The sequence below is a fragment of the Bos taurus genome, chromosome 3 (genome assembly GCF_002263795.3).
Source record: "Bos taurus isolate L1 Dominette 01449 registration number 42190680 breed Hereford chromosome 3, ARS-UCD2.0, whole genome shotgun sequence".
Lineage (NCBI taxonomy): Eukaryota > Metazoa > Chordata > Mammalia > Artiodactyla > Bovidae > Bos > Bos taurus.
The window spans coordinates 80,841,438-80,857,309 of NC_037330.1; the positions used below are offsets into that span (position 1 = coordinate 80,841,438).

General features: G+C 42.3%; 1 protein-coding gene across 1 annotated transcript in view; it reads right to left on the reverse strand.

Moving 5' to 3' along the window:
• The window catches only part of CACHD1 (cache domain containing 1), a 234,779-nt gene that overhangs the window by 53,248 nt on the left and 165,659 nt on the right, over positions 1 to 15,872 (reverse strand). The window contains exons 5-7 of the mRNA XM_002686328.6: positions 9,011 to 9,137; positions 6,142 to 6,286; positions 4,392 to 4,608 (exon numbers count right to left, since the gene is read on the reverse strand). Coding sequence (XP_002686374.3) covers positions 4,392 to 4,608; positions 6,142 to 6,286; positions 9,011 to 9,137 — 489 coding nt within the window. The remainder of the gene's footprint in view (positions 1 to 4,391; positions 4,609 to 6,141; positions 6,287 to 9,010; positions 9,138 to 15,872) is intronic.

The following is a 15,872-nucleotide window of genomic DNA, read 5'->3' on the forward strand; positions in this document are numbered from 1 at the left end:
CTTTATTATGTAGAATTGAATAATAAGAACTTGATGCTTTTGAAATGTGGTGTTGAAGAAGATTCTTAAGAGTCCCTTGGACCATAAGGAGATCCAACCAGTCCTTCCTAAAGGAAATCAGTCCTGAATATTCATTGGAAGGACTGACGCTGAATCGAAGCTCCAATACTTTGGCCACCTGATGCAATGAACCAACTCATTGGAAAAGACCCTGATGCTGGGAAAGATTGAAGGTGGGAGGAGAAGGGGATGACAGAGGAAGAGATGGTTGGATGGCATCATCACCAATGCAATGGACATGAGTTTGAGTAGGCTCCAGGAGTCTGTGATGCACAGGGAAGCCTGACATGCTGCAATCCATGGGGTTGCAAAGAGTTGGACATGACTAAGTGACTGAGCTGAACTTAAGACTTAATATATAAGCAAGCTTCAAAGCTAGTTTTGATGATTGAACGATTCTTAATAAATATTAACTGCAAATTTAAATTACATATTTAAAATTAGGGTATGAAACCTGATGTAAAATCATTAGGGAATATCCTGGTCTTAACTTAGATGTCAGTCTTTTTTCAATGTTGTAAACACAGTCCTATACATTTTTTTTTTTTTTTAATGCAAAACAGCTCACTTAAGTTTCAGACTGGGAAAAAAATACTATTTGACCCTAGTAGGTAGGATACAGATATATCATAAAATAAAGTATGATCTAAAGTATGAGACAAACCAACACATGTGAGAAATTCCTGGACACTTTTAAGACTGACCTAAAGTGAACCCTTGGGTTTTCTTACTTGGCTTTATGATTCTGGATAAAACACACTGTCACTGACAGCTGGTCTTAGGCAAAGGCCCGTGACTAGAAAGCCAGAGGCCTGCAGCCTGCAGCCCCTTTAGCTGCCGAGTGTTATTTTCTTTCCATCCCAACAATAAGATACATGTTCTGCAAGCATTTTCTCTATCTCTGCCCAGCCCCTGACTCTGTTCTTGCCCCATTCTTAGGCAAAACTGAGTTACTTTTCTATTTTTAAATATCAGATCTGCCAAATTTGCTCTGATTTATTTTTCTACTTCCTAGGATATCCCCACTCTAATCACTCATGGGAACATTAAGCCTTGTGATTAGTAATGTTAGGGATGAGTCATTATAGACAATTGGGGCAGAGCAAAGATATAGCATGTACTTGGAAGAAAACGTAATCCTCTCCCTGTGAGAAGTCCCTATGAAAGCCACCAGCATTCCTTGGGATCAATATCAAAGTGTGAAGAACAACCCAGATTTGGACTTTGCCAGTGCCATTAGATCCCAACTCCTAACTGTCATATTCCTTCTGCTACAAAATGACCCCTCAACCGGTTATCCCCAAAACAAACCTAGGGAAAAAAACCCAAATGTGTTGATGGTATCTGTTACAGATCCACCACAGGACTGAAAAAGAGCCAGCACTGAATAAAAGTTTTAGTTTTTCTTATTAGTACAAAGCAGATTAGCACAAAGCCACCATGACTTGGCCATGCGGCTCTTGTTCATATGGCTATCAACATGGGGCAGATACTTGGTTTTCATGCACAGACTAATCCTTCCAATAACCTTATAAGGTAGGTCTTACTCATTGAGAAAATCCTACCAAATGGTCTTCAAAAAGTGCCAGGTATACAGCAGAGTAGATAATAAATACTTGCCTGTGGAGTGAATACAAGTTATGATGTACAGTATAAATTCATAAGAGGAGTTTGTAGACCCCTTACAATGCTATAGCCAAGGTGACTAATGGTCCTTGAGTGTCTGGGCTAGGGGTCAAATTGGGATGTCTAGAGTATCTGCACTACTTTAGCCAGAGCAATAAGTCTTAAAGGAAACTGAATATCATTATAATCACAGCTAGTATGTACTTAATATTTATGATGAGATCCTGGATCTTATTATCACCCTCAGTTTGCAGATGGAGGAAACCAGACCTGGAGAAATCAAGTAATTTACACAAGTTTCAAAACATTTCAGAGGAGGAATTTGAGCACACATTGGTTGAAATTCAAAATCCATATGCTTAACTACTATGTAACATTGCTTGAAAGTACCTCAATCTCTCCTTAATAAACCAGGCAATACTAATTCCTACGTGTTTCATTATGCAACCTAATCTGGGTTTTTCTTTCTTTGAACTACCAGTACACACTGTAAAATGGAAGCCTGTGAGATAAACTTTAGAAACATCTTACTTGGCCTAGAAAAAGACCCTTTTCACATTTAAAAAATAGTACCATCAAAATATGTCCTAATCAGTGACTCTTCTTGCCATGTTTTTGCTCACCAACATTAGGAAAATCCCCCAAAACCCAAAGGAGAAATGTTTCCTGCCAAAGCAGCTCTCTGCTAACATACAGTGCAGGAAGGTTTATAAGAAGAGGTTTAATGAAGTCTCTATTCACGGTTTTAAAGCTGGAACAAATGACAACATTTGAAAATCAAGGGGTTTCACATAAAAATCCAGATTTCTGGCTTCTCTTAAAACAGAAAAAGATCTGGCAACACTGGACAGGCACTCCTGCAAGGCTGAACAGAAGAGCAGCTGCCTTCTTGACCGAGGATACTCTCTCTAGCTGTCTGCGCTCCCCAAACAAGCCCCAAACCTTACCTCGAGCTCCCTTGACACCTCACTGCCTGGCTGCTGCCAGTCTAACATTTTTCTCTATTACTTAAACAGTGGCATCACCAAAATTGGATTTCATCTCTAAAGATGGTTTGAGAACTGAACAATCAAGTAAAAAGAGCACGTCTGATGAGGAATGCTGACAGGCAGATGACAGCTGGTAAAGGGCACCCACAGATGAATGGCATTGGCCAACTAGCCAATCTGTCTTGACTGCTCAAGAGGCCAACCTTATCCTTTGGCTTCATTGAACTAGGGTCAACGTTGCACTCAGGCATCCTGTAATATTGGTTATGGATAGCTGGTGCTTGCCAAGGTTGGTAGGCAAAATTCTAAGATGACCCTGAAGACCCACGCTCTTTTATGACCCCCTCCTCTTGAGTATGAGTATGACCAGTAATTTGCTTCTGACCAACAGAATATGGCAAAGGTGATGGGATATTATTCCTGTGATCGTGCTACATATATGGCAAAGATGGAGGGATTCTGCAGATGTAGTTAAGGTGTTAATAAGTTAATCATGAGGGAGAGTAGTTTATTTAAAGCAGAAGAGTGAGCCTGATAAGATCAGACAAAACCTTTAAAAGAGGGTCCAAGCCTTCCCTGACATCCGCAGCTGGAAGGAAAGATGCTCTCCTCCTGACCTTGAAGAAGCAAGTAGACATGAGTTTTACAATTGGAAGGAAATAAACTCTGCCAGTGGTTGAGTCTGGAAGAGGACTCTGAAACTCAGATGCAACCACAGACCTGGCTGATACCTAGACTGCAGCCTTGTATAATCCTAAACAGAGAAGCAACGGATGGACTCCTGTCCCATGGAAGCTGTGAGATAACAATATAGAGAAACATAAAAATGAGACACCATCTACCATCATTACCTGTAATAATTACTGTAGCTTCTTTCAGGGGCCCATCATGTGCCAGCACTATGCTGGGCATTTATCAATGCTGTCTTAGTTTTAATGCAGACACACTGAAGGACTTGAAAATATATTCATTAAATTTATCTCAATAGGGTACATTCATTAAAAAACAAACAAACAAAAAACAACAAACAGATTATCAAATATAAAAGAGAAAATGACATAGATTCCTTTCAGTAGTTTCAAAGCATGGGTCTTATTTCAAATATCCTTTCCTTTACTTTTTTTTTTAATTTTATTTTATTTTTAAACTTTACATAATTGTATCAGTTTTGCCAAACATCAAAATGAATCCTCCACAGGTCCTTTCCTTTACTTTAGCTTGCATCCTAATTCCAGATTTTCTTTCATACATGAAAATTAAATTAGAGTGCCTTTGTACATTTGAAGGGCTGTGCTCATCTAAATGACAGTTGGTTAGAGGAAGGAAGGATCAAGGCAAGAATTCAGGCTGCCCTGTTTCTGCACACATGCGCACAAGCAGACTGTAAGTCAGTGACTAGGCGGGGTGGACAATTAGCATTAAAAAGGACGTGGATATTCTCCGGGGAAATAAACAAGGATATGTTCCTAATAAAAGGGCAGCAAGAAGAGGCTCAGGGAGTAAAGAAATCATGCAGAGTACCTTTGATTGGAAAAGATGAGAAAATCTAGTAAGTTCCTACTATTAGATGATAATATGACAACACAAGAAATTGTTATCCCGTCAGTTTAGGAAAAAACCCCTCTGGACATAGTTGTGCGATCAGTTAACAATCTATTTCCATCGCCATCATTTATCTAGTTTATGAGTTCCACGCCATAAGAGAAAGGCACTTACTTGCTTGAAATTTGGTGCTATTGTTTGTGCTTCGAATCAGCTGAAATGCCTTTTGAAATCCCACCGCGTGCTGGGTGGGGCTGTCCAAGGACTTGACGCTGCTGACGAAGGTGGACATCTTCCTTTTTGTCTCACTGGTGGCTGGAGACAGGAACGTCTTATAGCACTGGTCAAGGGAGCACGTCCTGACGGTGTCTGCCACCGTCAACACGGAAATCTGGAGGGGAAAACACACACGCACAGGCAAACAAAAACTTGTTATTCTGCCAAGGAAAAGCGTTTTACATTTCAGAAGAGCCCACAAGAGCCCGCAAGCCCACAACTGTCCTACAGGACAGTTTGGAAGAGTTTAAATAAAAGCCCAGAGGCATCAATCTATGGTATTTGAAGAACAGTTAAAGATTGGTAAGGGACAGAGACTCAGACCCTAGAGTTTTGTTTTTGTTCCAAGATGAAGTCAGGAGTATGGTGTTCATCTAGAACATTAAAAACAATATTTGACACAGAGAAAAATCTTGACCAGTACTAATGATCATCATTTTCCAACTGGAGGTGGGGTGAGGGTAACAGTAAAAGGTACGTGTGTCTGTGTGTTTAAATTTTTTTTTTAATGTGGACGATTTCTAAATTGTAATTCAATAATTTTTTACAATAATGCTTCTGTTTTGTTTTTTTGGGGGGCCCTGAGGCATGTGGAATCGTGGCTCCCCAACCCGAGATTGAAGCTGCACCCCCTGCACTGGAAGGCAAAGTTTTAACCACTGCACTGCCAGGTAAGTCCTGGGTGTGTGTTTTAAACAATTAGATCAGTGAGCAAAACCTTAGGGGATGGAAAAGTCAAATGTCTACAGGCGATAGATTATCATTAGCTGGGAACACACCTATCCCAAAGGTGTCCTAAAGATTAATAAACCTCTGCTGCTGCTGCTGCTAAGTCGCTTCAGTCGTGTCCGACTCTGTGCGACCCCATAGACAGCAGCCCACCAGGCTCCTCTGTCCATGGTATTCTCCAGGCAAGAACACTGGAGTGGGTTGCCATTTCCTCCTCCAATGCATGAAAGTGAAAAGTCAAAGTGAAGTCGCTCAGTCGTGTCCGACTCCTAGCGACCCCATGGACTGCAGCCCACCAGGCTCCTCCGTCCATGGGATTTTCCAGGCAAGAGTACTGGAGTGGGGTGCCATCGCCTTTATCCCTCCCCTCCTATCAATCTTGAGACAAAGTCTGGCCACCAACTAGTGTCCAAGCCTTCACCTTGTTCCTCCTTAGTATAAATAGCAGTGTGAAAGTTAGAGCTAATTAGCGGTCTTAACAGAAGCCATTAAGGAAGTGCAAGACTCAGTTTGGTGGAACTGAACTGAAAGTGACTCTGGGACCCCATGGACTATACTGTCCATGGAATTCTCCAGGCCAGAATACAGGAGTGGGTAGTCTATCCCTTCTCCAGCAGATCTTCCCAACCCAGGAATCGAACTGGGGTCTCCTGCATTGCAGGTGGATTGTTTATCAACTGAGCTATCAGGGAAGCCCAGTTTGGTGGGAGTGGTTTTAAAAAGAGATCTGGAACTAGTATCAGCAGCTACTTCCTCAGATACAAGAATAAAAAGTAAACCACTCTGTTTTTCTCAAAGTCATTTCTAGAGGTGGACTGAAAAATACATACCATAAAACATAAAGTGTTTTTAAAGGGGTATTCAAGAAAGACCCAATGCTAGTGGGAAGGGTAGAGGGAGTCATTGGGGTCATCGATACCTTGTCGTGTTCATCGATGGCGCTGAGGATGACTTGAGCAGCATCCTTGGCGATCTGAAGCTGCGTGTCTGTGACCGAGGCCCCGTGGTCCAGGATCACCACTACTTGCTTTGACTGCGGCCGGACGGTAGAGACGTAGATAGGTCTAGAAGGGCAAGAAGCTCTCAGGGGTCACTCCTGGTTTAGGAGAAAGGCTTGGACCTAACACAGCTGCGAGTGCTACAGACGGGCAGGCGTGCTGGCCTCTGTGTTTCAGGGGGGCTGGCACAAGGGCGGAGAGACCAGCATGGAATGAGAAAACTATCCTGGTACTTTGAAAACATCTCGAGACTATCATAGGTGTCTGCACAACAGGGACTGGTGACTTCTGTCTTCCAAAGACTAGAGCAACTGGGAGAAGATTTTAAGAAGCAAAGCCTTTGGAAGACTGGCTTTTTCAGCCTGTGTGCAAGTCCACCCTCCCAGGAAATGGACCGAGTGGCCCAACAGGCAGCAGAGACATACTAGCAGGGAGAAAACAGTTCACTGTTTTTCAGTGCTGGGTCCTCTGCAGAGTTTGAGTGGGGTTTGGCTAAAACCGAGGACGCCTATCATTTGTGAGCATGCTGAGCAGCTCTGAATAGCAGATTTGGTTTCTCTCTCTCCAGACAAAAGCCACTGCTAGGAGGGCCCTTTCCTTTCTGTACTGTGGCCGTTTACACAGGTCAGCCACCAAAAGGCCCCTTATCAGAGATCTAAAACCGTGCCATCAGATTTGTCCAAGCCTGTGATAGCCACTCTTCTTGCCAGGTTTTTGTTTGCCAACACTAAGAAGAGCGGGTGGGGGTGGATAGGGGAACTCCAAAGGAGAAAAACCTCCCATCAAAGCAGCCTTCTGTGAGTGTGCAGTGCAGGCAGGTTTGTGAGAAGAGGTTTAATGAGGTCTCTATTCACAGTTTTAAAGCTGGAACAAATTAGAGGGAGCTTAAGAGAGCAAATCAGCCTCAAGAGAATTCTCTCCTTTATGGACACCCTTAAAACACTAGATTTTTCCATGAAATGTTAGATGCCAGTTGAGTCACAAAAGCCTGGGCACAAATTAAGAAATACAGGCAAAGCACCAAAAAACTCAAAATCGGGCCAAGTTTACACTAATTGTTCTCAAGCCAAAAGTCCTACATTAATACTGAGTTCTACTATATTTTCACTAGTGAATACCATTCAGCCAAGTAAGGAAATAGAATAAAGAGAATCCAAAATTGGTGGCTGCAGAAACGAAGAAAACAGCAGAAAATAAGGAAATCTGTCTATCCCACCGTTGACAACCATGTCAAATACTGAACTTTTAGGTCCTCCAAGCTAGGGGAGCAGATTCTTTTTTTTTTAAAAAATGACATACCTCCTCTTTTCCAATTCAACTCACATAAACAAAAAGCAGAATATGTCTGCATGCTGTCACAGTAAATTGTTAAAAACTGCTTTAATGGGAGACATAAATAGCAGCATTCTATGTACAATCGGGGAGGAGGTCCTCACAGTGAGATTGGGTCCTTTCTGGAATGCGCTGCAAACCCACTCCACACTCTGCAAAAACCTCAGAGGACAGGTAAAGAGATGGGTACAGCAATCTATGAGGAGAGAAACTCAGATTACTTGGCCAAGGGAACAGAGGCTTCAGGACTGATTAATGCCTATTTAAGGGGAGAGATTTGTGAAAACTTCTGAGTGAAGGTGAATGTTAATTTGTGACAAGGTGCTAAAGCAGAATGCCACCTAACCTATCTTCTTAGAAGTAAATGAGAATTGGATGGTTCAAAGTGTCTTTGGCCTCTCCTGAGAGATGAGCCGGCCTAGAATCCAAGGTCATGGACTCTGGTATAGTCTCCAAGATGCTCAATTCTTCATCATGCTGTCTAGGGAAGGAACGGAAGAAACCATACAAATGATACAAATGTCCTTCTAGGAGAAGCACAGAGGGAGTATTTTCCCTGGGGACAATTTTAGGTATAATTTACTTTTTGCTTCTAATACTGAGATGTAATTGACACACAGCACTGTGTACCTTTAAGGTATACAGCAGCACCCTGGTTTGACTTATATGCATCACGAAGTGATTATCACAGTAAGTTTAGCGAATAGATATAATTTAAAATAAAGATGGAAAGAATAAAAATAAAGATGGCAGTTAATTTACACTCAAAAAAAAGTAAACCAGGCATCTTGCACTAGTTCGGGAACTTCTAGCACCAAACATCTAACAGTGCAAAAGAGAAACTGTGAGGATTCGGAAGGAAAGGATCTTTGCCTAAGGGGTTCTGTAAACTGATGAGTCTTGTCATACAAATTATCTCACCATTACCGCCCTTCTGGCTAAGTGGTAACATCTCAAGTTATTTCCTGAGAAAAACGGCAAGTTAACGATCCTCAATCCAGTGTTTTCTGGACAACCTTCAGACTTCTAGTAGCAGACATGTAAACGTCAAAAGGATGGCCAAGCACATTATCATAGAGAGGAAAACTGAATCACAGGCTCTACTCTGAGATATGCTGTGAAGTCTTCTAGCGCTGGTCTTTAGAGAAAGTATTACCACTTGTCTCTCAACAAAGGTGTCTGAAGGGCAAAACAGTTTAAAGTGCTTCACTATTTTTATTTCTTAGTAAATACCTTGTTTTACTTGGCTTGTTAGATACTTCTGAAAATGCTCTGGGCTTCATCATTTGCCTTCCTGAGCATTTCCACACCCATCTATGTTAAATAGTGAAATCATTTCAGGATAAGTTTCTAAAACCACAGTTTGGAGGCAAAGCTGTGTGGATGAATGAGGAGTCTATATTTTATTCAGATTACTCTTAAGCAGTAATTAAAACTTTGGCAAACAAGTCAACATACCTACTGCGATGCTCATAGCTGCCCTTACACCGGAACTTGTGTGCTGGGAAAACAGTGAAAATTCCTTCTTCTGAACTGAAATACTGCCACTTAATTCCAGGGTTGGATTTCAGGTTGTCTGCAAGAACTGGAGGAGTGGGGAAAAAGAAATATAACCACCAAATCCACAGGTGCACGGAGGCACTGTGCCTCAGGCATCTGTTTTGCATAAATGGTTTGTAGTATGAATAAATCCCACTAGATTTAAGGCTGTAAATTTTCTACTAAACATTTGCTTTCTGTCCCTTAAAAAAACACCCCGTGAATGGAAAATGTAACGAATGCTTCAGTCAAGTGAAGCAATTATTCTTAATATTGTATAGTGACACTTAATGTCGTGGATTATTTTTCCAGCATGAGTGACTCATTTGCATTAATCTCATCCTCACTGGGCTAGTCCCTGTTGGGTCAGTGTATATTTGCTGGCTTGGGGGTATGTTCTCTAACTGTGGAAGACAGTAATACTAATAGTCTAATCTCCAGAGTCCAGACCTGTGTGCTGACCTTGTTTGCTTCATAGTGAGGGAAACAGCATGGATGGTACCTAAAAAGCCAGAAACCATATCATTCAGGAATAGCTTATGGAATGATTCCAGTATGCCAACACTACAATAGATACTCCCTCACAATATCTCATTTGATCCATAAAACAACTCCAGGATGAAGAGGGTTTTATCATTCCCTACTTTGGAGTTGAAGAAATAGGCTTATGGAGCTTAAGCAACTTGTCTGAGGCCTCATCAGGAACTGGCTGACCTGGGATTCAAGTCTGGGTGTCCTGGCTCCCATGTTCTTCCCATCACATGGTAATGACTCCCTTCATAAGTGTACAGCATCCCCCGCGCCTGTTCTGCAGCTGGAATGGCAGCCACCTTACTGTGTGCAATCCTTCCCCAAATCTCCATGAAATCTTTCTCTCTTCTCTTACACTCTTTCACTCTGCTCCACAATACCTCATTCATGTGTCACATAGTACTGTGTGTAGGGTACTGCTTTACATGCTGCAAGATATACAGGATGAGCATAAACCAGCCCTTCTGTAACAAGCAATGAATCAAAAGAATTAGATAGAGGCAAATGGAGCAAAAAAAGAAAGCATGAGGTCTATCTGGCAAAACATGTATAGATAAAGCTCTGAATGCCACACAGCCATCCTGTAGTCTGGCTCAGGGGTCAGCAAACTTACGTAAAAGGCCAAGAGATCAGCAACTGTGGCTTTGCACACCCTATGGTCCCTGTTCCAACTATCCAACACAACCTTATGATGTGAAACAACCACAGACAATCCGTAAGAGACTGAATGGGTGGGTGTGTTCCCTAAAAGCGTATTTGCAAACATCAGTGGCAAGCTGGATTTGGACAGTGGTCCTCCAACTACATCATGTAAAATGCACTATGTGGAAGCCTTTGAACATATTTAGCAGTTGCCCTGCCCAACACACATCAAGGAGCTATAGTGCACTGTAGCCTCACACATATCCTAGGAGTAAACAGTCCATTAACCCAAGCTATGGATGAGGAGGTGGGCTGAGAGAGGTTTGCTGACTTGCGTAAGGTCTCAGAATAGACAAGAAGGGAGTCAGCCAGTATATGACCATGACACCTGTCCCCTCTCTGCACTCTGCCAGGAGACCTTATTAAGGTCATCACTGGACCCAGACAACCACCGTCTCTCTGGAGACCAATGCTGATATGAGCATGCATAAATAGGGATGAGGGTTTTTCTCTGTCTCATCTCCTGGGAGTCTGAGCCTTAACCTTGACCTCACATTAGTTCTCTTCTCCACGCAGCCCTGTCAACTGGCAGTGAAAAGGCAAACGCTGTCTTTAGAAGTAAAGGAGAGCTCGGGGATACCTCATGTAAAAGTAACATCTGTAACAATAAACAGCCTACAGTCAGACTGTTAAAAGGAGAGCCAATGAGCGCAAGAATGTTTTAAAAATAAATCGAATTCACACAGTGTGTGATGCATTTAGTCTCACCACAGAAGATCATTCTGGTTCCATTCCAGCACTAGAGCCTAAGTCTCGGGCAAGATTCCTCAAACCCGCCTGCTGAGAATTCCTTTGGTATCTGATTAAATCTCATCTGTTACTTAGCACTAGCAGCAGAAGATGATGGTTATTATGGCAATGAGGAACGTGGGGCCCTGAAGCAATCAATCTATGATTGTGTGCAACCCCATGCAGGCCCCTCCTGACCTAGAGGTGGGTGACAGCCCTATTATCCATGCTGGGACTCCAGAGGGGGCTTCCCCATTCACAGGAGTCAGTTAGGCATTCTGATCACTAGATAACTTGAGTTGGGGTCCTGCACACTCACTCGATCCTCAGAAATGCTGGAAGCCGTCCAGGAAGGAAAGCTGGGCAGGCGCCCAACCTGTCAGCCCACGATGCACAGTGCAAGGCTTGAAGTTATCAATGGGCAGGGTCTGTATCTGTCTGAGTTGCTCTGCACACCAATCTCGGACGCACACATGTGAAGAAGGCAATGAATGGTTTTTCCTCACTGCAGCTTGAACCCAAGACAGTCATCGCACTCTCTGACATCCTTCTGCATTTTACCTCTTCCCACCTTCCAGTGAAGGGGCTTCCATGATGGCTCAGTGATAAAGAAGCCTCCTGCCGAGCCTCCTGCAGGAGACCCAGGTTCGATCTCTGGGTTGGGAAGATTGCCTGGAGGAAAGAAATGGCAACCCACGCCAGTATTCTTGCTGGGGAAATCCCACGGAAAAAGGAGCCTGGCAGGCTACAGTCCAGTGGGTTGCAAAAAATGTCAGACACAACTTAGCAATTAAACAACAACACCTTCTAGTTAGAATTATTGTCCTTACAGTTAACTTTCCGATACTCCATCCCTAGATTCAAAGATCCTTGAGGGTGATTCTCTGTACCCCTGAAGCACAGATTCCCAGTTCTTTGCCCATCAAGGCATTCACTCTACGTGATGTCTGCAGCATACAGGCTAGGAAGATCTGCATGGAAGTACTATTAATGTTTCTTAAACATTTTGATACTTTTGTTTAATAAATTTTAAAATCTTACTTTCTTCTAATGCCAAATCCAGTTACACATAAATACTGTGACTAAATCAACAGAGACCAATGTTAATTCTACATATGTTTAAAAATGATAAACACTCCCTTCTCCCCACACCACTGCCAACACAACTGGTACAAAAATAGGTAAATGGAGAGAGAAGAGGCTTGCTTGTCTGATGATTTCATTTTTGTTGTTCGGTCGCTCAGTTGTATCCGACTCTGTGACCCCATAGACTGCAGCCAGACTCCCCTGTCCTTCACCATCTCCTGGAGCTTGCTCAAACTCATGTCCATTGAGTCAATGACATCATCCAACCATCTCACCCTCTGTCATTCCCTTCTCCTGCTTTCAATCTTTCCCAGCATCAGGGTCTTTTCAAATGAGTCAGTTCTTTGCATCAGGTGGCCAAAGTATTGGAGCTTCAATTTCATCATCAGTCCTTCCAGTGAATATTCAGGACTGATTTCCATTAGGATGGACTGGTTGGATCTCCTTGCAGTCTGAGAGAAGACTCTCAGGAGTCTTCTCCAACACCACTTAAAAGCATCAGTTCTTCAGTGCTCCTTTATGGTCCTTCACCCTCCTTTATGGTCCAACTGTCACATCCATACATAACTACTGGAAAAACCATAGCTTTGACTATATGGACATTTGTTGGCAAAGTAATGTCTTTTCTTTTTAATATGCTGTCTAGGTTTGTCATAGCTTTTCTTCCAAAAAGCAAGTATGTTTTATGGAATGATATGGGATGACTTCACAGGACTAAATATATCAAAACATATCAATTGTGTATGCTAAACAGATGAAGTTTATTAGATGTCAATTATACTTCAATAAAACTGATTTAATAGTGAAAACTTATTTAGCATCATACAAACTAGTTTTATATATCATTTGATGTTTTATAATGACTATTATGCTATTATACTATTTTACAGATGAAGAACGAACTTGCTCAAAGCCCTAAGTCATGATTTAACCTAGATGTCTGCAAGTCTTTGCTCTTTCCAGGACACTACAGTTCTTCTACATGTCAATAGATAACTGCTAAATGAATTAGCAATCAACAGATAAAAAGCATACTGAGTACTTCTTGAGAGGCAGAATAAATGTATAAACAGGTTGACGGTTCTCAGAATAATCAGCTGCATCAGTTTATAAGTATACAGTATAAGTAAATACAATTAAGGAGACACTTGCCAAAAAGCAGTGATGTTAAAACTGAAGTAAGATATAAGTCTAAAGTGAGCACTTAAACTTCTGAGAGAAAACAAAGTGCTGAGCTGCTAAAACTGGCAGACACCCACTGGGAGTCTAATGTCGTAGGCTTCTCCATCAATCCCACAGACTGATTTACCTGGAAAATGGCACAGACACGAGCTACAGCTTAGAGGGGAGAATCAACAGGAACTGCAGCGCTGAGGCCTGTGCGTGACATCCAGCAATAAATGGCATATTTTAGATAATAAAGGGAGTTTTTATTTGACAGAAAAACTATAGAGCTGAGACCTGTTAATTATTTTGCAGATGCTCAACAGGTTAGGGATGTGAGCTTGAAATGTCTTTTTGTTTCACTGTCAAATTTCTCACAGGCATGAGAAAGCCATTTGGACACAGGCCCAGTGCTATTTTGCACTTTCTACTTAATTCAGGCTGGCTCTTAGGAACTAAAAGGGAGACCTTGATAAATCAGAAGGACTGGGAATAAGAAGCCATGGTTTTAAGTCCCAACTTTTTATCCAACATCCAAAGGCATCTTTCTAAAATGGAAATCAAATCCCACCATTGACTTCCTTAAAACTGTTCAAAGGGTTTCCACTTAACTATGCCTAGTATTAAATCCAAACCCCATCAGTCCTTTCCTACTCCCCAGCCTCACCTTTTCCCCTTTCAACCCATTGGATATTGAGAGCTATTTCTTTTAGTGTTGTACATATGCCCATCGTTTTGCACTGGTATAACCACCTTCTCAGAGAGACCTTTGCTGACTACCCTGCATTATTATTCTCCCTCAGAGCACGCAGTATTTTCCTTCACAGCAAAGCTTAATAAGTTTAATGTATTTGTTTTTGTCACTATTAGTGCCATACGTCTTACACAGAGGAGTTGTCAGTCCCAGAAGGGCAGGGGCCAAGTATTCACATCCCCAGAGCCTGGCACAAGCCCAGTTTTGGGGAAGCACTAGGGGTCAGTATCTGTTGGGCAATGAAGACCTTGCCAAAGGCTCTTCACTTCTGTCCCCATAAGATTTCACAATCTGCATCAGCAAAGTAGATTTGAAAAAGGTGTTCCTAAAGACCCTTTAGAAGCCCAGAGATAAATGGTAAGAGGACCAAGGATAAAGGCTCCATTCACTTTAGCATTGACTCTTTCTTACACGTCCTAGGCCAATTATAAGCGAACGCGAAGAATTTTGCCATACTCATTGGCTTATTTTTCCTTTGAGAAATTGTCATCAGATAAATGGCTGAAAAACTGTGCCTCTTCTCTCTGCAGGTACTCTTTATCTCCCGTCTACTGGGTCTCAACATCCGCCTGCATACAGTGTACTGAACTATCTGTGGGTAATTCTAACATATGGGCCCCAGAGTCCACAGTCCCCAAATATTTTCCTTCCAATTTCATCCTCTACATCTGATCGGTTCTGACATCATTGGCCTTGCCAGTAAAAACAAAACCAACCACGTCCCCAGACTCCTTACCTGGGCGTTTTCTTTAACGCTTAGTCCACCATGTCAATGAGAAAGAAATGGATTACAAACTGTGTGTAGTTGGGCGGTGTCTTCTGTTTTCTTAACAGGGTTATTCAGCAGAGGTATGGACAAAAGGAAAATGCTCTGTAATAGAAAACTTTTGCTTCCACTTGGAAGAACTCTGGACTTTCTGATGTGCAGCCCAATACTGCTCAACAAAGCACCCAGAGCTGTCTACCTCCCACAGCTTGCCAAACGTAAAACACAAGAGCTGTCCTAAATACACAGAGTTGCAGACACACAAAAACACACATACTTTCCCAGCAGACCAGAAATTACATAGTACCTCTCAGTAGTACTCCATGCAATAGCAATCCTTTGGGAGGGGAATCAAATAAATTAACATCCCGAGCACCGCAAACAAAATTCTGGCATTATACCCTATTGCACCTTTCCAATTCCTACTCCTTGCTTACATCCTGAGTATCAATTTACCATGTATTCAGGAGGGGCCGTATTTCACAGACCCCCAGACACTGTTTATCCTATTCCAGAGGGGGTAAGCATATCAAGTGACCACATACCAGCCACTTTTGAGGCTTCCCAGGTGGTTCTAGTGGTAAAGAATTCACCTGCCAATGCAGAGAGATGCAGGTACAACCCCTGGGTTGGGAAGATTCCCTGCAGTAGGAAATGACAACCCATTCCAGTATTCTTGTCTGGAAAATTCCATGGACAGAGGAGCCTGGCAAGTTACAGTCCATGGGGTCGTAGAGAGTTGGACACGATTCAGCATTGAGCATGCACGGGCACTTTTAGCTATGTTATCTTAGTTAATTCTTACAACAACCCTATGAGGTAGATTTTATTATTCAGGAAACCAAGGCATATCGAGGTTAATTTTTTCAAGTATATAATAGCCAGCAAAAGCCAAACTTATGGAGTTTCACCAAAGAGATACTGTTATTCCCATTTTAGAGCTAAGAATATTTTGGCTCAAAGTGAGGAGTGACGTAAGCCTTGAGCCTGGAATGGGATCCATGTAGTCCTCTCATTCTCCCAGCACACTGATCATGTCAGCTAAAGCC